At 52.1% G+C, this 22,318-nt stretch overlaps 1 protein-coding gene across 1 annotated transcript in view; it reads right to left on the reverse strand.

Moving 5' to 3' along the window:
- LOC117403728 (neurogenic locus notch homolog protein 2) overlaps positions 1-22,318 on the reverse strand; it is a 48,655-nt gene that overhangs the window by 23,936 nt on the left and 2,401 nt on the right. The window contains exons 2-9 of the mRNA XM_059031371.1: positions 13,337-13,418; positions 4,584-4,849; positions 3,701-4,042; positions 2,515-2,637; positions 1,984-2,217; positions 1,232-1,387; positions 854-1,039; positions 128-241 (exon numbers count right to left, since the gene is read on the reverse strand). Of these exons, the coding sequence (XP_058887354.1) occupies positions 128-241; positions 854-1,039; positions 1,232-1,387; positions 1,984-2,217; positions 2,515-2,637; positions 3,701-4,042; positions 4,584-4,849; positions 13,337-13,418 (1,503 nt within the window). The remainder of the gene's footprint in view (positions 1-127; positions 242-853; positions 1,040-1,231; positions 1,388-1,983; positions 2,218-2,514; positions 2,638-3,700; positions 4,043-4,583; positions 4,850-13,336; positions 13,419-22,318) is intronic.

Here is a 22,318-nt window from a genome sequence, read left to right on the forward strand (position 1 = left end):
GCCTGCTTGAATTAAGCTCCAATTAAGTTAATAGCTGTAACTACACACATGCACACACACACACACACACACACGCACGCACACGGACACACACGCACATGCACACACTGGATGGAAGTGGTCTCACCTGGCGGGCAGTCACAGATGAACCTGTTGACCTGGTCGGTGCACCGGCCGCTGTTCAGGCACGGGTTACTCTGGCACTCGTCGACGTTCGTCTCACAGTGCAGCCCGATGAACCCTGCAGAGAGAGAGAGAGAGACAGGCAGCTCAGAGACACGCTGATACTGCACTGAGGAGACTGCACTGAGACTCAGAGACATGCTGATACTGCACTGAGGAGACTGCACTGAGACTCAGAGACACACTGATACTGCACTGAGGAGACTGCACTGAGACTCAGAGACACACTGATACTGCACTGAGGAGACTGCACTGAGACTCAGAGACACGCTGATACTGCACTGAGGAGACTGCACTGAGACTCAGAGACATGCTGATACTGCACTGAGGAGACTGCACTGAGACTCAGAGACATGCTGATACTGCACTGAGGAGACTGCACTGAGACTCAGAGACACGCTGATACTGCACTGAGGAGACTGCACTGAGACTCAGAGACACGCTGATACTGCACTGAGGAGACTGCACTGAGACTCAGAGACACGCTGATACTGCACTGAGGAGACTGCACTGAGACTCAGAGACACGCTGATACTGCACTGAGGAGACTGCACTGAGACTCAGAGACACGCTGATACTGCACTGAGGAGACTGCACTGAGACTCAGAGACACGCTGATACTGCACTGAGGAGACTGCACTGAGGCTCACAGACAGACAGGCTCTCTCACCTGGCATACAGATGCAGGTGAACTCTCCGATCTGGTCCAGGCAGGTGGCGTCGTTCTGGCAGGGCATGGAGATGCACTCGTTGACGTCAGCCTCGCAGCGCGGCCCGGCGTAGCCGAGCGCACAGTCGCAGCGGAACGAGCCGTCCGTGTTCACACAGCGGCCGCCGTGCTCACAGGGGTTCGAGTCTGCAGCAATACACACGTCAGGGGAGTGAAACACACCTTCATTTAGGATATACAGACCCATTCAAAGAGCAGCATGAAAATACACAGGACAGAGGAAGATTACAAACAACAACAACAGTAATCAAATGGAACAGCTCCACCCAATGTGACGGCAGCATGTTCTCCTGGCCCCTGGAGCTGTAGTTCACTTACTCATGGTGCATTCATCGATGTCCTCTGTGCAGGCGGCTCCTTTGAACCCCGAGGGGCAGGTGCAGATGTACTGCCCATTTAGGGGGTTGGTGTCACACATCGACTCCTCCTGGCAGGGGTTGCTAATACAAGCATCTGCCACGTGGCACAGGAGACCTGTTACAGAAGGGAAGGAGAAGCGTGTGAGCAGCATGGAATAGCGGGTTCTGGGTTCACAGTGTTTGAAATGGGTTAGCACTGACCTGGAAACATCAAGGGTTACAGCCCAGACTGTCTCTAGTTCTGAACCCATTTCAGCGCCGCTGGATCCAGGTAAAGACTGAAGCATTGAGAGCTGAAACTGATCTGCTTTGGGTTGCTCACAGCTGCTAGGAGCTGTGAGCAACCCAGAGGTCAGAACAACACTTACACTGAATTAGGATCAAGTCTGTGTGCCTCCCTGTCTCCCGCGTGCCTCCCCGTCTCCCGCTGTGCCTCCCCGTCTCCCTGTCTCCCGCTGTGCCTCCCTGTCTCCCGCTGTGCCTCCGTCTTCCTGTCTCCCGCTGTGCCTCCGTCTCCCACGTGCCTCCCCGTCTCCCGCTGTGCATCCCCGTCTCCCACGTGCCTCCCCGTCTCCCACGTGCCTCCCCGTCTCCCGCTGTGCCTCCCTCTTCCTGTCTCCCGCTGTGCCTCCCCGTCTCCCGCTGTGCCTCCCCGTCTCCCGCTGTGCCTCCCCGTCTCCCGCTGTGCCTCCCCGTCTCCCGCGTGCCTACCCGTTTTGCCCACGGGGCAGTTGCAGACGAAGGATGCCACACGGTCGATGCATGTGGACCCCGCTGCACAGGCTGCAGTGGCGCAGTCATCGATGTTCTTGCTGCAGTCGTCGCCGCTCCAGCCGTTGACGCAGACGCAGCTGTAGCTGCCTTGCCGGTTGCTGCAGGTCCCTCCGTTCTGACAGGCGTTGGGCTGCAGCCTGCACTCGTCCACATCCTCTGTGCAGAACTGACCTGGAGCAGCAGAGACACAGGGTCAGGGCAGGGGGCGCTCTCCTTCACAGTATCAACATTAACAATGCATTAGAGCTGCTCTCTAACTAAAAACAAGGAAACAGTCCATTCAGGCTGGCTCTGATGTGCCTGTCCAGAGGGGTGTATGGAAGGGATTGTCCTGTCCCATTGACCCTGCAGTGAGGTGTATGGAGGGGGTTGTCCTGTCCCAGTGACCCTGCAGTGAGGTGCATGGAGGGGATTGTCCTGTCCCAGTGACCCTGCAGTGAGGTGTATGGAGGGGATTATCCTGCTCACCTGTCCACTCCGGGGGACACTGGCAGTTGTAGGTGTTCACTCCGTCCACACAGGTCCCCCCGTTCTGGCAGCGGTGCTGCGGGCAGTCATCAATGTTCCTTTCACAGTCCGTCCCGTTGAAACCTGCAGTCAGGAGAGAGACAGGAGAGGCAGCGTGAGAGACAGGAGAGCCGGGGTGAGAGAGAGGAGAGGCAGGGTGAGAGAGAGGAGAGAGCCGGGGTGAGAGAGGAGAGAGCCGGGGTGAGAGAGGAGAGAGCTGGGGTGAGAGAGGAGAGAGGGGTGAGAGAGAGCCGGGGTGAGAGAGAGGAGAGAGGCAGGGTGAGAGAGAGGAGAGAGGCGGGGTGAGAGAGGAGAGAGAGGGGTGAGAGAGAGCCGGGGTGAGAGAGAGGAGAGAGCCGGGGTGAGAGAGAGGAGAGAGCCGGGGTGAGAGAGGGAGGAGAGGCAGGGTGAGAGAGGGAGGAGAGAGCTGTGCTGCCCCCCCTCCTCCTTCACTGGCCCTGCACAGTGGCTGTGCTGCCCCCCCCCCTCCTTCACTGGCCCTGCAGAGTGGCTGTGCTGCCCCCCCCCTCCTCCTTCACTGGCCCTGCAGAGTGGCTGTGCTGCCCCCCCCCTCCTCCTTCACTGGCCCTGCAGAGTGGCTGTGCTGCCCCCCCTCCTCATTCACTGGCCCTGCAGAGTGGCTGTGCTGCCCCCCCCTCCTCCTTCACTGGCCCCAGAGCACGTGGCAGACAGCAGGGTAAGGCAGCTGCTCGGGATTCAGGAGCTAACAGCAGCTTTGATTATCCGCTCTCGCTGCCGAGTGCTTCCTTTGCTGCCGCTGCCTGTTTCCTGTGTAAGCGTGCCGGCCAAACAAAGCGACTGCGTGTCACAGCACTTCTTTAAACAGGTCACGTTAATGTTCCTCCGCACGCGCTGGCAGGGCAGCAGGGCTAACCTGCCCAGGGGGGCTGGCTCTGGGGGGGCAGCATGCCACATGGTTTTCAATGTCTAATATTCTACCAACAGTACAACACCAAGCCCTCTATGGGACCCTGTGCCTGTGCTGTGGGGACTCTTTGATTACTCCTGTTGAATACCAGTAAGGGATCTGTGCTCTCCACTGTGCTAACGGAAGTTCAGTTTCACATGTAATCTGTAGCACCGTATCCCCTAACGACAGGAATGCGCGGGAGCCGAGGGCTCCTACCTGGCAGGCAGTTGCACTCGTAGGAGACGTCACTGGTGGGCCGGCAGGTGCCCCCGTTGAGGCAGGGGGAGGGTGCGCAGGGCACGTAGACGCTCTCACAGTGCTTCCCACTGAAGCCCGGCTGGCACTGGCAGCGGGCGCTCCCTGGCACGTTCACACACTGTCCCTTATTCTGGCACAGCGCCGGCTTGGCTGCACACTCGTCGATGTCCGTCTGGCAGGTTGTCCCGGTATAGCCGGGGAGGCAGCTGCAGGTGAAGCGCTCCCTCGACAGGGCGGAGCAGGTGCCTCCGTGCTGGCAGGGCTGAGAGGCACAGGAGTCCACACGCTGGCAGCTCTTACCTGCGGAGGAAACACAACAGTGCCCAGTTAACAAAACAGCAGACATTTCACTGGAGGCTTCTGTTCCCAGCAGCTGCATTATTAAAGCCAGCAAGGCTTGGGCTAGCAGGTAGGATTTCATGTATTTATCATGCAGGCTTACTTTGAAATCCTGTCGTGTTTTAGCCCCCAGAGATGGAGCTGGATACCAAAAGGGCCCGATAATCGTGTGCATGTGCTGGACTGTGCAAATGTGAACGTGAGCCGTTTCTGCTGTCCCGTGCCGGAGCACACTGGAGCTGCACAGTGCTGCTCCCCTTACCTGTCCAGCCGTGTGGACACACACACTCCCATCTGTCCAGGGCCACGCGTATGTCTATGTAGCAGTGCTGCTCCCCTTACCTGTCCAGCCGCGTGGACACACACACTCCCATCTGTCCAGGGCCATGCGTATGTCTATGTAGCAGTGCTGCTCCCCTTACCTGTCCAGCCGCGTGGACACACACACTCCCATCTGTCCAGGGCCATGCGTATGTCTATGTAGCAGTGCTGCTCCCCTTACCTGTCCAGCCGCGTGGACACACACACTCCCATCTGTCCTGGGTCAGGAGACGGCAGGTGCCCTGGTTGTGGCAGGGGTTCTGCGGGTAGCAGGCGGTGGGCTGGGGGGTCTCACAGATGGTTCCGGAGAAACCCAGGGGGCAGGTGCAGGACGTGCGGACCACACCCCCCGACACCGTCGCTGTGCAGTTGCCCCTGTTTCTGCACGTATCGGGCAGGCAAGTATCCTTGTGCTGGCAGTACTCCCCCAGGTAGCCTGCAGCACACCTGAGACACAATGAGAGCAAAGTTACTTTAACATTCAGGTTTTAATGTGCACAACCCCAGTGTGGAGCTGGGGCCTGGATCCCACCCTACAAACACAGTCGTGCCAACAGCACGACTCCACCAGCATGCTGCACAGCAGCCAGCCTCTACAGGGGGAGTCTATCGGCTGCAGGCAGACAGACAGGCAGGCACACAGACAGGCAGACAGACAGGCAGGCAGACAGGAAGACAGACAGGCAGACAAACAGACAGGCAGACACAGGCAGGCACACAGACAGGCATGTACACAGACAGGCAGGCACGCAGACAGACAGGCAGGCACACAGACAGGGAGACACAGGCAGGCACACAGGCAGGCAGACAGATAGGCAGGCAGACAGGCAGGCACACAGACAGGCAGGCAACAGGCAGACAGACAGGCAGGCACACAGGCAGGCAGACAGACACAGGCAGGCAGACAGACAGGCAGGTACACAGACAGGCAGACAAACAGACAGGCAGACACAGGCAGGCACACAGACAGGCAGACAAACAGACAGGCAGGCACACAGACAGGCAGGCACAGGCAGGCAGACAGACAGGCAGGTACACAGACAGGCAGACAAACAGACAGGCAGGCATAGGCAGGCAGACACACAGGCAGGCAGACAGACAGACAGGCACACAGACAGGCACACAGGCAGGCACACAGACAGGCAGACAGATAGGCAGGCACACAGACAGGCAGGCAGACAGGCAGACACACAGGCAGGCAGACAGACAGACACACAGGCAGGCAGACAGGCACAGACAGGCAGACACAGGCAGGCACACAGGCAGGCAGACACACAGGCAGGCAGACAGGCAGACACACAGGCAGGCAGACAGACAGGCAGACACACAGGCAGGCACACAGACAGGCAGACACAGGCAGGCACACAGGCAGGCAGACAGACAGGCAGACACACAGGCAGGCAGACACACAGGCAGGCAGACAGACAGGCACAGACAGGCAGACACAGGCAGGCACACAGGCAGGCAGACAGACAGGCACACAGGCAGGCAGACACAGGCAGGTACACAGGCAGGCAGACACAGGCAGGCACAGACAGGCAGGCACACAGGCAGGCAGACACAGGCAGGCACACAGGCAGGCAGACACACAGGCAGGCAGACAGGCAGACACACAGGCAGGCACACAGACAGGCAGACACACAGGCAGACAGACAAGCAGGCACACAGACAGGCACACAGACAGGCAGACAGACAGGTAGGCACACAGGCAGGCAGGCACAGGCAGGTACACAGACAGACAGACACACAGGCAGGCACAGACAGGCAGGCACACAGGCAGGCAGGCAGACACACAGGCAGGCACAGACAGGCAGGCAGACACAGGCAGGCACACAGACAGACAGGCAGACAGGCAGGCAGACTGTGGGTTTAAAAAACAAGCTTTTATTCTTCTAACAGTTTTTTCATTGTCATAGTTCATGGCGAGGTCAGAGAGGGGATAAAGATCTTGTGCTTTTCCTTCTTTATTAACTGCTAAAGGGAAGTCTGTGTTGTTCAGAACACAGTCACTGTCATTATCCAGTCACAGTGCAGAGACGCAGTCACTGTCATTATCCTGTGTATACCAACAGACAGACACTACCCTACCAACACAGACACTACCCTACCCAGTCAATATTTCCTACTCAATACTATATAGTTCACTGCCTTACCCAATAGATATACATACCCTACCCAATACAGCACTTAATACACATTACCCAACCCAGTGCTGGATTTACACTGCTGTGCTGTCCCATGACCTGGCAAAGTGCTAAATGCACGCAGCACAGAGCCCACAGTCATACTGAAAGAGTCAGGCAGTGCTGTTCCTGCAGTGAGTCAGGGGCACGGATATCCTGGGCGTGATAGAGCCTAGCTGATGACAGCTTTCAGGGGATATTGCCCTTTGCAGTCTGCAATAGAGAATGTGTTCCAGGCTAAGGGTTAGAGGTAAAGAAGGGATTATCAAGGCTGCTGTACTGTCGTTGTTTCTGTTATTATAATTGTTTCTTTCTCTCTTAATACTGTTAACATGGAAGGTCTCCCCTGCAGCCTGTGCTGCTGCAGACAGGGGTGTTAGGGTTAGGGTTAAGAGAAAGGATTCCTCAATCTCTGCAAACAGCTCAGCACAAAATGCACACTAGTTTCAGGTGAAACAGCGAAACAGCATATGAATGCTGCTGGTCTTGAGTTGCACACTGGGGCCAGCAGTGGCTTCCTGACTTTATTAAAGTACAGCTGCTAACCCTTCCCCTATCCAGAAACCAGATCGCCTGGGCACAAAGCAGACCCACTCCACCATTGTCCCGGGACACTGGGCGGAGAGCCAGACTCTCGTCTGCCACCTGCTCGCACTCGGAGCCCATTGTACCCGCGCTTCACACCTGAATCCAGAGCACTCAAACCAGGTAATGGGAGGTGGTAATGTTAACCAGGAGGCTGAGGCAGGCACAGTTACTACGCCTGGGCTGAACTCTCTATTGGATTAGAAAGGCAGCCCTCAGCATGGAGCCCATCCCAGAGCAGCACAGGGAAGTGATCCAGTTCACACAGACATTCCTGAAGCCGTGCTCATAGATTCATGTAACAAAACACTGTCATCAATTAAAGAACTCCTTTAAAATCACAGCCTGCCTTTCCCCTGCCTAGCAATCCCTGTGCGTCCGTGTCTTATAACACAGAGAGGAGGCAGGACCGCGCTGCATCTCTGCTGGTTTCAATCCCTGTGCGTCCGTGTCTTATAGCACAGAGAGGAGGCAGGACCGCGCTGCATCTCTGCTGGTTTCAATCCCTGTGCGTCCGTGTCTTATAACACAGAGAGGAGGCAGGACCGCGCTGCATCTCTGCTGGTTTCAATCCCTGTGCGTCCGTGTCCTATAGCACAGAGAGGAGGCAGGACCGCGCTGCATCTCTGCTGGTTTCAATCCCTGTGCGTCCGTGTCTTATAACACAGAGAGGAGGCAGGACCGCACTGCATCTCTGCTGGTTTCAATCCCTGTGCGTCCGTGTCCTATAGCACAGAGAGGAGGCAGGACCGCGCTGCATCTCTGCTGGTTTCAATCCCTGTGCGTCCGTGTCCTATAGCACAGAGAGGAGGCAGGACCGCGCTGCATCTCTGCTGGTTTCAATCCCTGTGCGTCCGTGTCTTACAGCACAGAGAGGAGGCAGGACCGCGCTGCATCTCTGCTGGTTTCAATCCCTGTGCGTCCGTGTCTTATAACACAGAGAGGAGGCAGGACCGCGCTGCATCTCTGCTGGTTTCAATCCCTGTGCGTCCGTGTCTTATAACACAGAGAGGAGGCAGGACCGCGCTGCATCTCTGCTGGTTTCAATCCCTGTGCGTCCGTGTCTTATAACACAGAGAGGAGGCAGGACCGCGCTGCATCTCTGCTGGTTTCAATCCCTGTGCGTCCGTGTCCTATAGCACAGAGAGGAGGCAGGACCGCGCTGCATCTCTGCTGGTTTCAATCCCTGTGCGTCCGTGTCCTATAGCACAGAGAGGAGGCAGGACCGCGCTGCATCTCTGCTGGTTTCAATCCCTGTGCGTCCGTGTCTTATAACACAGAGAGGAGGCAGGACCGCGCTGCATCTCTGCTGGTTTCAATCCCTGTGCGTCCGTGTCTTATAACACAGAGAGGAGGCAGGACCGCGCTGCATCTCTGCTGGTTTCAATCCCTGTGCGTCCGTGTCTTATAACACAGAGAGGAGGCAGGACCGCGCTGCATCTCTGCTGGTTTCAATTCCTGTGCGTCCGTGTCTTATAACACAGAGAGGAGGCAGGACCGCGCTGCATCTCTGCTGGTTTCAATCCCTGTGCGTCCGTGTTTTATAGCACAGAGAGGAGGCAGGACCGCGCTGCATCTCTGCTGGTTTCAATCCCTGTGCGTCCGTGTTTTACAGCACAGAGAGGAGGCAGGACCGCGCTGCATCTCTGCTGGTTTCAATCCCTGTGCGTCCGTGTCTTACAACACAGAGAGGAGGCAGGACCGCGCTGCATCTCTGCTGGTTTCAATCCCTGTGCGTCCGTGTCCTATAGCACAGAGAGGAGGCAGGACCGCGCTGCATCTCTGCTGGTTTCAATCCCTGTGCGTCCGTGTCCTATAGCACAGAGAGGAGGCAGGACCGCGCTGCATCTCTGCTGGTTTCAATCCCTGTGCGTCCGTGTCTTACAGCACAGAGAGGAGGCAGGACCGCGCTGCATCTCTGCTGGTTTCAATCCCTGTGCGTCCGTGTCTTACAACACAGAGAGGAGGCAGGACCGCGCTGCATCTCTGCTGGTTTCAATCCCTGTGCGTCCGTGTCCTATAGCACAGAGAGGAGGCAGGACCGCGCTGCATCTCTGCTGGTTTCAATCCCTGTGCGTCCGTGTCTTATAGCACAGAGAGGAGGCAGGACCGCGCTGCATCTCTGCTGGTTTCAATCCCTGTGCGTCCGTGTCTTATAACACAGAGAGGAGGCAGGACCGCGCTGCATCTCTGCTGGTTTCAATCCCTGTGCGTCCGTGTCTTACAGCACAGAGAGGAGGCAGGACCGCGCTGCATCTCTGCTGGTTTCAATCCCTGTGCATCCGTGTCTTATAACACAGAGAGGAGGCAGGACCGCGCTGCATCTCTGCTGGTTTCAATCCCTGTGCGTCCGTGTCTTATAACACAGAGAGGAGGCAGGACCGTGCTGCATCTCTGCTGGTTTCACTGGACTGCTCCGCATCCAGAGCTCCATGTGCAATGGCACACACTGTGACCAATCCAAAATACCTCATGCCAATTATTAACACTCTCATCTAGCTTGTGCTCCCCCCCCCCTCCCAAGAAACTCAAATAAATGAAAGCGGCCATTAATACCAGGTAGATCCTTCTATCCACAGCAGTGTGCCCCATTCAGACCTGGCAAACTGCACAACCGTTATCTGGAAAGCCACTTCAAAACAGCAGCAAGGTGCCCTTCAGACTGAGAAGAATGGATTCTGAACTCTGCAATCCATTCTCTCTCTCTCTCTCTCTCTCTCTCTCTCTGAGTTGCAAAGTAAATATTATTCCCTCGAGGGTTTTGCTTCAGAGAGATCTGGAGCCGCTTCCGACACAAACATCGTCTGACCACCATCAGCTGGGTTTGCTTTTTCTGAACTGCGCACACATATAAAACACACACGCACACGCAAACACACACACTGACACACACAAACACACTCGCGCACACGCACTGACGCACCCCCCCACCTTCTTTAACCACCAAGCCTCTGAATGGAACGTGTGAATGCTGTGCGGTGTTCTCGGTGGCAGCGTGAATGCTGTGCGGTGTTCTCGGTGGCAGCGTGAATGCTGTGCGGTGTTCTCGGTGGCAGCGTGAATGCTGTGCGGTGTTCTCGATGGCAGCGTGAATGCTGTGCGGTGTTCTCGGTGGCAGTGTGAATGCTGTGCGGTGTTCTCGGTGGCAGTGTGAATGCTGTGCGGTGTTCTCTGTGGCAGTGTGAATGCTGTGCGGTGTTCTCTGTGGCAGTGTGAATGCTGTGCGGTGTTCTCGGTGGCAGTGTGAATGCTGTGCGGTGTTCTCGGTGGCAGTGTGAATGCTGTGCGGTGTTCTCGGTGGCAGTGTGAATGCTGTGCGGTGTTCTCGGTGGCAGTGTGAATGCTGTGCGGTGTTCTTTATGGCAGTGTGAATGCTGTACCGTGATGAATAATGATTTTACACAGAGCATACACACACCACCAGCACTTAAATGCACAGCAAATCCACATACTGTTCCATTTCTAGTGCACTGGGTTGCATTCTATGCACAGCTTGTCACTGTAAATGTTTGAATTGTGGTCTGGATGAAGTAGGACTGTGGATTCTCTGCATTCCCTGGCACTCATTTCAACACACACTCTCTGGGGAACATGCCCACCTTTTTCTAGTCGCTTCCCTTTTTTGCTTTGCTTGCATCTCAGAAACAATAAGGTAGTGAAAATGCAAAAAAAAATCTATATTTAAATACTACGTTTACTACAGTAGCAGGGTTGTTTTTTTTTAAGCTACAACGTGAGATGCATTCTGGGATTTGTAGTTCCCTTTGCTTGCGGTTTGTTGCTCCCATCCTCTGGATCTGTGTCCACTTTCCCATCAGAAAGTCCTGCTTGCGGTGTCAGTTCTGCACTCGGCTTCTAGTCTTAGAACCCCTCCTCCCTCGAAACAGTGTCTTCAGCTTGTCTTCATTACTGCAGTCAAAGATCCAAACAAGACTCGCTGACATTCTCAGAGAGAGGGAGAGGAGAAGCAATCCAAAGTGAGGGTAGAGTTAGTGTAAGAAAGGAGGAGACGATGATACACTGAGAGAGACTCCCTCCCTTACAGTACCTGAGGTGATGCAGTGCTAACTCTCCTTTCTGTATCACTGCCCAGCGTCTCTCCCTCCTGTATCACTACCCAGCGTCTCTCCCTCCTGTATCACTGCCCAGCGTCTCTCCCTCCTGTATCACTGCCCAGCGTCTCTCCCTCCTGTATCACTGCCCAGCGTCTCTCCCTCCTGTATCACTGCCCAGCGTCTCTCCCTCCTGTATCACTGCCCAGCGTCTCTCCCTCCTGTATCACTGCCCAGCGTCTCTCCCTCCTGTATCACTGCCCAGCGTCTCTCCCTCCTGTATCACTGCCCAGCGTCTCTCCCTCCTGTATCACTGCCCAGCGTCTCTCCCTCCTGTATCACTGCCCAGCGTCTCTCCCTCCTGTATCACTGCCCAGCGTCTCTCCCTCCTGTATCACTGCCCAGCGTCTCTCCCTCCTGTATCACTGCCCAGCGTCTCTCCCTCCTGTATCACTGCCCAGCGTCTCTCCCTCCTGTATCACTGCCCAGCGTCTCTCCCTCCTGTATCACTGCCCAGCGTCTCTCCCTCCTGTATCACTGCCCAGCGTCTCTCCCTCCTGTATCACTGCCCAGCCCAGCATCTCTCCCTCCTGTATCACTGCCAGCCTAGCTTTCCAACAGATACAATAGGAGAAACTACACAGAGTCTGTCTCAAACCTCTGCTGCAGTGTCACTGACACCCGCGCACACTGACACACATTCAGGAAGCTTCATCCCAATGGAAACGTGGGACCAAAGCCATTGGCCACCTTCTGCTCATTTTCATCTCTGTTTTGAACCCCTGTTGCTGCTACAGTTTACTGTATTGCTACAGTATACACGCCCCCATTGTGGAATGGATCCCTTTCATTTTAAATGTCACTGTGCCTCCCCCTGGCCTGTCTGAGTGACGGGGGGCTGACACACAGCTGGGTGTCACTCATCAAACATGTCAGGCCACATGTCACAGCAATCTCCCACATTTCACAGAAACATCTTAAACAAACAGAGGAGCCCAGGCAGGCAGGCAAGGAGAGAGACAGACAGGCAGGCAGGCAGGCAGGGAGACAGCAGACAGACAGGCAGACAGGCAGGCAGGCTGACAGGCAGGGAGAGAAACAGACAGGCAGGCAGGCAGACAGCAGACAGACAGACAGGCAGACAGGCAGGCAGGCAGGGAGAGAGACAGGCAGGCAGGCAGGTAGACAGCAGACAGACAGACAGGCAGACAGGCAGGCAGGCAGGCAGGCAGGGAGAGAGACAGGCAGGCAGGCAGGCAGGCAGGGAGACAGCAGACAGACAGGCAGACAGGCAGGCAGGCAGGCAGGGAGAGAGACAGACAGGCAGGCAGGGAGACAGCAGACAGACAGACAGACAGGCAGGCAGGCAGGCAGATTGTGGACTGAGTTTGAAGAGGAAGCCATCACTTCACCCAGTCTCACCGCTCCAGTACAATTACAAGGGCCAGGTAGCTTCTGGTATGAGAGCAGCAGTTAACAGATCTAACATATCTTATAAAGGCAGATTTACAGCTCTAATTAAAATGGGACAAGCCCTTGTATTTACAACAGAACAGGCAGCGCGCGGGCTGGATTTACTGATTGAATCTCCTGTATTGCACAACGATTGTTGCTGTGCGACGGGCCCCTGCATTCCCGGAGCAGTGTGACTGTCCAGCCACTCCCCATTCATACACTGAGACACTGCTCACAGCCTGGGCACATTAATACAAAACGTGCACGAATCCCGGCTCCACACCCATCAGCTTGGAGTGCTCCGGGGCTGCAGCACCGGTCCAACAGCTTCTTAATCTGAAGCAATGCTCCCAGCAGCAGCTTACTGTTCTTCCAGCTTTCACTCTCCCTTCCTCGTAATGTCAAACTCCCTGGGGTGGCTCTCAGTCTGGCACAAAGTCAAACCCAAGGCTTGCAGCAGCGTCCCCTGGACCCACGCTAAGCCCTTGGTGTGATGGAGCTCACTCGTACAGTAAATACCAGAGCAGGCACAGCTACAATGGAGAGTGAATCCCAGAGGCACACCGAGTCTCGGGTTCCACTCTACAAGCCCCAGCTTGCTTTCTGACAATGCTACAGGACAGTACCAAGCAACTCTGAATTCACAAGAGGGGTCTTACTTGCAGTATCCAGTGCCGTTGTTGTAGGGAATGCATTTCCCATCATTGATACAGGGCTCCTTCATTCCTCGACATTGCAGAGCTGAAAGAAACACAACAATGAGACTTCAGACATGCAGCCCATACAGCACAGTGCTACCAGCGTGTGTGTGACTGCGTGTGTACGTGTGTGTATGTGTGTGTGTGTGTGTACGTGTGTCTAACTAACCTGCTTGATTTTTTTGGAGGATGCAACATCGACAATGGATAATTGCAAAGCATACGACATGGTTTATTTAGATTTCCAGAAAGCTTTTGACAAAGTCCCGCATAAAAGATTAATTCTCAAACTGAACGCAGTAGGGATTCAAGGAAATGCATGCACATGGATTAGGGAGTGGTTAACAGGTAGAAAACAGAAAGTACTGATTAGAGGAGAAACCTCGAAATGGAGTGAGGTAACCAGTGGTATACCACAGGGATCAGTATTAGGTACTCTGCTTTTCCTAATCTACATTAATGATTTAGATTCTGGTATAGTAAGCAAACTTGTTAAATTTGCAGACGACACAAAAACAGGAGGAGTGGCAAACACTGTTGCAGCAGCAAAGGTCATTCCAAATGATCTAGACAGCATTCAGAATTGGGCAGACACATGGCAAATGAAATTTAATAGAGAAAAGTGTAAAGTACTGCATGCAGGCAATAAAAATGTGCATTATAAATATCATATGGGAGATAGTGAAATTGAAGAAGGAATCTATGAAAAAGACCTAGGAGTTTATGTTGACTCAGAAATGTCTTCATCTAGACAATGTGGGGAAGCTATAAAAAAGGCCAACAAGATGCTCGGATATATTGTGAGAAGTGCTGAATTGAAATCAAGGGAAGTAATGTTAAAACTTTACAATGCATTAGTAAGACCTCACCTAGAATATTGTGTTCAGGTCTGGTCACCTCGTTACAAAAAGGATATTGCTGCTCTAGAAAGAGTGCAAAGAAGAGCGACCAGAATTATCCCGGGTTTAAAAGGCATGTCGTGTGCGTACGTGTGTGTGTGTGTGTGCGTGTATGTGTGTGTGAGCGTGCATGTACGTACGTGTGTGTGTGTACGTCTGTGTGCGTGTACGTACGTGTGTGTGTGTACGTGTGTGTGTATGTGTACGTGTGTGAGCATGCGTGTACGTGTGTGTGTGTGTGTACGTCTGTGTGCGTGTACGTACATGTGTGTGTGTGTGTGTTTAAGTGCCACATGCGTATCAGTACATTAGCAGTGCCACAAAAAGGTTACTGTGTGGTGCTATGAGACAGAAAAACATTCTTACAAACCCTGGAGATTAGCTGTCTTAAGACAGGGGTTATGAGCTCAGAAAAAGAGCCCAATTGTTCTGTGATTGAGTCACCTTGGAAATTTCAGCACAGTCTAATTAGATCGCAGCTCGTGTTTTATTAGCAACCCTTTGTAGGGTGAGGAGCTCCCTGTTCCTGTGAGGCTGCATGTGATGCAGAAGCAGCAGTGAGTGATGCCTGCACTGTCAGGAATGCATGACTGGCTCTTCACAAGAGATCACAGTCCATGCCACAATAGGAGCAGATGTCACGAGCAGCGTCCTGTAATTCACTCGTTTGTATTGCCCTCAGTGAGAACACAGCAAACAGTGAGCATGTTCACAACAATCACTTCAGCTCCTGCTGCACACTTTCACAAGACAACTCTTACAACACAAAATCTAACAGCAAACACTCCACATGTGAGGTCTGCAGTATTTTTGTAAGCAAATCTTTCTGGGGGTTATCTTACAGTCAGACCCCTCCTGCACATCAGACAGGAAGCTCTGTTGCAGATACTAATCTCCAGGGAGGAGCAGCTGTAATTCAGAGTGAACTGTGTGCAGTGTGAACTCTTAATGGACATCCTTTCACAATGTGGAGTGCAGTGAATTCCATGTAGCAATACAGTGTGAGCAGAGGCAGCTCTCTGGAGGGCTCCCAGCATGCTCGCTGCTCAGCCCTCAACCCCCCGCCTCAGAGGAATGGACTGTGCCGGGCTGCGGGTGACATCATCACCCCGCCCCCCCCCCCCCGCCTCAGAGGAATGGACTGCGCCGGGCTGCGGGTGACATCACAGGCTCTTTACGAAGTGTTATTTCAGTCTGAGTGTAGCGCGTGGCAGACAGGAAGAGAAGTGCCTGCTTCCTGCACCCACCCCTCCCCCACACCCCGCTACATTAACATCACACTCCAGTAAGATGCCAGGATCCAGAACAGAAACTGTACGCGGGTTTGAGGGTTTGCAAACCAGACCCAAGAGGATGTGCAGTAATTTCAAAACAGTCACGGCACAGCACTGCTTCATAACAGACCCTCCTTCTTAGCTAGTCAGAAAGCGAGCGTGGTGGATTTGGGGAGGGTCGTAGCAAAGGACTCGCTCCTTCCTTCTATCACTCAGTTAACCAGCCCATCGAGTCCACACTGTGATGCCAGGTGAGGTCCAGGGAGGAACAGCAGTACAGCTAGCTAACCATTCCCTAACCCTGAGCACAGACTGCAGTGCTGATCTACACAGAGACTAACCCTGAGCACAGACTGCAGTGCGGATCCACACAGAGCCTAACTCCGAGCACAGACTGCAGTGCTGATCCACACAGAGCCTGACCCCGAGCACAGACTGCAGTGCTGATCCACACAGAGCCTAACCCTGAGCACAGACTGCAGTGCGGATCCACACAGAGCCTAACTCCGAGCACAGACTGCAGTGCTGATCCACACAGAGCCTAACCCTGAGCACAGACTGCAGTGCTGATCCACACAGAGCCTAACCCTGAGCACAGACTGCAGTGCTGATCCACACAGAGCCTAACCCTGAGCACAGACTGCAGTGCTGATCCACACAGAGCCTAACCCTGAGCACAGACTGCAGTGCGGATCCACACAGAGCCTAACCCTGAGCACAGACTGCAGTGCTGATCCACACAGAGCCTAACCCTGAGCACAGACTGCAGTGCGGATCCACACAGAGCCTAACTCCAAGCACAGACTGCAGTGCGGATCCACACAGCGCCTAACCCTGAGCACAGACTGCAGTGCTGATCCACACAGAGCCTAACCCTGAGCACAGACTGCAGTGCGGATCCACACAGAGCCTAACCCCGAGCACAGAGTGCAGTGCTGATCCACACAGAGCCTAACCCCGAGCACAGACTGCAGTGCGGATCCACACAGCGCCTAACCCTGAGCACAGACTGCAGTGCTGATCCACACAGAGCCTGACCCCGAGCACAGACTGCAGTGCTGATCCACACAGAGCCTGACCCCGAGCACAGACTGCAGTGCGGATCCACACAGAGCCTAACCCCGAGCATAGACTGCAGTGCGGATCCACACAGAGCCTAACCCCGAGCACAGACTGCAGTGCGGATCCACACAGAGCCTGACCCCGAGCACAGACTGCAGTGCGGATCCACACAGAGCCTGACCCCGAGCACAGACTGCAGTGCTGATCCACACAGAGCCTAACCCCGAGCACAGACTGCAGTGCGGATCCACACAGAGCCTAACCCCGAGCACAGACTGCAGTGCTGATCCACACAGAGCCTAACCCCGAGCACAGACTGCAGTGCGGATCCACACAGAGCCTGACCCCGAGCACAGACTGCAGTGCTGATCCACACAGAGCCTAACTCCGAGCACAGACTGCAGTGCTGATCCACACAGCGCCTAACCCTGAGCACAGACTGCAGTGCTGATCCACACAGAGCCTAACCCCGAGCACAGACTGCAGTGCGGATCCACACAGAGCCTAACCCCGAGCATAGACTGCAGTGCTGATCCACACAGAGCCTGACCCCGAGCATAGACTGCAGTGCTGATCCACACAGAGCCTGACCCCGAGCACAGACTGCAGTGCTGATCCACACAGAGCCTAACCCCGAGCACAGACTGCAGTGCGGATCCACACAGAGCCTAACTCCGAGCACAGACTGCAGTGCTGATCCACACAGAGCCTAACCCTGAGCACAGACTGCAGTGCTGATCCACACAGAGCCTGACCCCGAGCACAGACTGCAGTGCTGATCCACACAGAGCCTAACCCCGAGCACAGACTGCAGTGCTGATCCACACAGAGCCTAACCCCGAGCACAGACTGCAGTGCTGATCCACACAGAGCCTAACCCTGAGCACAGACTGCAGTGCTGCACACTGCCACTCAAACACCAAGCCTATCTGCACAGCATCCAACCCTCCTGCTAGCAGGGTGGTCCAATGGTGAGAGAAAGGGGCTTATTACCAGGAGGTTCCAGGTTCAATCCCAGCTCAGCCACTGTGTGTGACCCTGAGCAAGTCATTTAATCTCCTTGTGTTCCGTCCTTCGAATGAGACGTAAAACTGAGGTCCTGTTGTAAATGACTCTGCAGCAGTTGTGATACAGAGTTCACCCCCAAGTCTCTGTAAGTCACTTTAGATAAAAGTGTCTGCTAAATGACTAAATTATAATACTCATCAAAGAGGGATAGTAAAACACAAGAAATATTTCATGAAAAGCAAGTGTGTGCGAGAAGTGTGGAATTAGATGTAAATGTGAAGTGTGATGAGTTAGAGAATGGGAGTGGAGCAGAGCAGAGGCCATCAGGATTTCATTAACGCTGCTTCACTTCCCCCACCCGCCTCCCAGGCAGCCAGCCATGACATCACCAGCCAGATGTGCGCTGTGTTTAAACAGCTCTGATCATGGGAACTGAGACAAACACTCCGCTCCCAGATAGAGCGCGGTGCACTCCAGAGAGAGCGCGGTGCAGTCCAGAGAGAGCGCGGTGCACTCCAGAGAGAGCGCGGTGCACTCCAGAGAGAGCGCTGTGCACTCCAGAGAGCGCTGTGCACTCCAGAGAGAGCGCGGTGCACTCCAGAGAGAGCGCTGTGCAGTCCAGAGAGAGCGCGGTGCAGTCCAGAGAGAGCGCGGTGCACTCCAGAGAGAGCGCGGTGCACTCCAGAGAGAGCGCGGTGCACTCCAGAGAGAGCGCGGTGCAGTCCTGACAGAGCGCGGTGCAGTCCTGAGAGCGCAGTGCAGTTACTAACTTCACATTTATAAAAGCTCATCAACATTCAGGTAAAGGTACCTCTTAATCTATGCGGGTAATCATCGTCAGGAGTACAGTGTACAAAGTTTTGCATCCCCCTATGGAATGAACTCATTTTACTTCATAAAGTCGAATGAAACCTGCTGAATAATGTTACATTAACATATTGAATTACACACCACTTTGTAGTTTTCCATAAACTGACAATTGTAAAATGTGACATTTCAAAATCAAACTGTGCTACTATTATGGCTTCCGGTAGACTTTTGCAATATCATTTTGTAGATTCTTTGACTACATTTTTATCTGAATTTGGTGATTTTCTATCGTTCCTTCTTCCAGCTATGATCGAATTCTTCTGTTTGGTGATGAAAGAGCCCAGTAGAACCTACCAGACCTATCCTGGTTATTTTTGATTCCTTCTGTCCAGTGACCTTCACAGGTTTAAGTGATATAGTCATGCATATTAAACCTACTACCTGGATTCTTGAGCCTATTCCAGCTAAATTATTGAAAGAAATATTTTGTTCTCTTAATACATATATTCTTAATGTTATTAATGAGATATTAGAAAGGGTAGTTGCAAATCAACTGCATCCATTTTTGACACAAAACAACATCTATGAAAAATGTCAGTCTGGTTTTGGCCATGTGAACAGTACTGAGACAGCTCTTGTTAGAGTATTAAATGATCTATTCCTTGGCACTGACTCTGGTTATTTATCAGTTTTCATTTTATTCGATCTAAGTGCTGCTTTTGATACTGTGGATCACTCTATCTTAATCAATCGCCTGCAAAATGTTGTGGGTTTATCTGGAGTTGTTTTATCCTGGTTCAAGTCTCATCTTTCCGATAGGTCTCAATTTGTTTTAATTGGGAATGAAATCTGCACTGTCTGATGACGCCCAGATGTATTTGTCTCTAAATCCTGGTGATGCCTCTTTTGGGACCAATATAATATATTGTCTTACTGACATGAAGGGCTGGATGTCGCAACATTTATTTTGTTTTGTTAGTGGGTTCATCAAACCAGCCAGATAAGCCTGAATCATTTGGCCTGGATTTCAGGAGACTATCTTCTGAAGCTGTACTAGAAATGAGACGTTTAGGCGTGATCTTCAACACTACTCTTATTTGAGAAACATATCAAAGAGACAAAATCATCTTTTGAGAAATATTGCAAAGCTTTGACCTATAATCTCTAGATCTGACGCTGAAAGAGTAGGACATGCCTTTGTATCCTCCAGAATTGATTACTGGAATGCGTTATTTTCTGGCATCCCAAAATGTTTCTCGTTTGCAACTGGTTCAGAATGCTGCTGCTAGAATCTCAGCTAAAACCAGAAAAAGAGAACATATCACCCCAGTGTTGGCTTCTTTGCATTGGCTTCCTGTACATTTCATATCCTCAGGAGATTGTGACAGGACATGTCTTATTGAAACAGTGCAGCTCATATCCTCAGGGGATTGTGACAGGACATGTTTTATTGAAACAGTGCAGCTCATAACCTCAGGAGATTGTGACAGGACATGTCTTATTGAAACAGTGCAGCTCATATCCTCAGGGGATTGTGACAGGACATGTCTTATTGAAACAGTGCAGCTCATATCCTCAGGGGATTGTGACAGGACATGTCTTATTGAAACAGTGCAGCTCATATCCTCAGGGGATTGTGACAGGACATGTCTTATTGAAACAGTGCAGCTCATATCCTCAGGGGATTGTGACAGGACACACTGAAACAGTGCAGCTCATATCCTCAGGGGATTGTGACAGGACACACTGAAACAGTGCAGCTCATATCCTCAGGGGATTGTGACAGGACATGTCTTATTGAAACAGTGCAGCTCATATCCTCAGGGGATTGTGACAGGACATGTCTTATTGAAACAGTGCAGCTCATATCCTCAGGGGATTGTGACAGGACATGTCTTACTGAAACAGTGCAGCTCATATCCTCAGGGGATTGTGACAGGACATGTTTTATTGAAACAGTGCAGCTCATATCCTCAGGGGATTGTGACAGGACACACTGAAACAAAACCGAACCAGGTAACTACAGACCAATAAGCCTGACTTCTATTATATGTAAACTTATGGAAACTATAATAAGATCCAAAATGGAAAATTACCTATATGGTAACAATATCCTGGGAGACAGCATGGTTTTAGGAAAGGGAGATCACATCTAACTAACCTACTTGACTTTTTTGAGGATGCAACATTGAAAATGGATAACTGCAAAGCATACGACATGGTTTATTTAGATTTCCAGAAAGCTTTTGACAAAGTCCCGCATAAAAGATTAATTCTCAAACTGAACGCAGTAGGGATTCAAGGAAATGCATGCACATGGATTAGGGAGTGGTTAACAGGTAGAAAACAGAAAGTACTGATTAGAGGAGAAACCTCAAAATGGAGTGAGGTAACCAGTGGTGTACCACAGGGATCAGTATTAGGTCCTCTGCTATTCCTAATCTACATTAATGATTTAGACTCTGATATAGTAAGCAAACTTGTTAAATTTGCAGACACACAAAAATAGGAGGAGTGGCAGAAACTGTTGAAGCAGCAAAGGTCATTCCAAATGATCTAGACAGCATTTAGAATTGGGCAGACACATGGCAAATTAAATTTAATAGAGAAAAGTGTAAAGTATTGCATGCGGGCAATAAAAATGTGCATTATAAATATCATATGGGAGATAGTGAAATTGAAGAAGGGAACTATGAAAAAGACCTAGGAGTTTATGTTGACTCAGAAATGTCTTCATCTAGACAATGTGGGGAAGCTATAAAAAAAGGCCAACAAGATGCTTGGATATATTGTGAGAAGTGTTGAATTTAAATCAAGGGAAGTAATTTTAAAACTCTACAATGCATTAGTAAGACCTCACCTAGAATATTGTGTTCAGTTCTGGTCACCTCGTTACAAAAAGGATATTGCTGCTCTAGAAAGAGTGCAAAGAAGAGCGACCAGAATTATCCCAGGTTTAAAAGGCATGTCGTATGCAGACAGGCTAAAAGAATTGAATCTATTCAGTCTTGAACAAAGAAGACTACGCAGCGATCTGATTCAAACATTCAAAATCCTAAAAGGTATAGACAATGTCGACCCAGGGGACTTCTTTGACTTGAAAAAGGAAAAAAGGACCAGGGGTCATAAATGGAGATTAGATAAAGGGGCATTCAGAACAGAAAATAGGAGGCACTTTTTTACACAGAGAATTGTGAGGGTCTAGAACCAACTCCCCAGTAATGTTGTTGAAGCTGACACCCTGGGATCCTTCAAGAAGCTGCTTGATGAGATTCTGGGATCAATAAGCTACTAACAACCAAACGAGCAAGATGGGCTGAATGGCCTCCTCTCATTTGTAAACTTTCTTATGTTCTTATGTTCTTAGCTCATATCCTCAGGGGATTGTGACAGGACACACTGAAACAGTGCAGCTCATATCCTCAGGGGATTGTGACAGGACATGTCTTATTGAAACAGTGCAGCTCATATCCTCAGGGGATTGTGACAGGACATGTCTTACTGAAACAGTGCAGCTCATATCCTCAGGGGATTGTGACAGGACATGTCTTATTGAAACAGTGCAGCTCATATCCTCAGGGGATTGTGACAGGACATGTCTTATTGAAACAGTGCAGCTCATATCCTCAGGGGATTGTGACAGGACATGTCTTATTGAAACAGTGCAGCTCATATCCTCAGGGGATTGTGACAGGACATGTCTTATTGAAACAGTGCAGCTCATATCCTCAGGGAATTGTGACAGGACACACTGAATGAATTACTCGAACACGAGAAATGCGCGCACCCCGGCCCGGCTCAACTGGGTCAGCGAGGGAACAGGCTTTTTTTTTTTTTTTTTTATAACCTTAATGCTCTGCTAATGCCTTCACTAAGCATCGCAGGCGGCC

The sequence above is a fragment of the Acipenser ruthenus genome, chromosome 10, assembly GCF_902713425.1.
Source record: "Acipenser ruthenus chromosome 10, fAciRut3.2 maternal haplotype, whole genome shotgun sequence".
NCBI classification, from domain to species: domain Eukaryota; kingdom Metazoa; phylum Chordata; class Actinopteri; order Acipenseriformes; family Acipenseridae; genus Acipenser; species Acipenser ruthenus.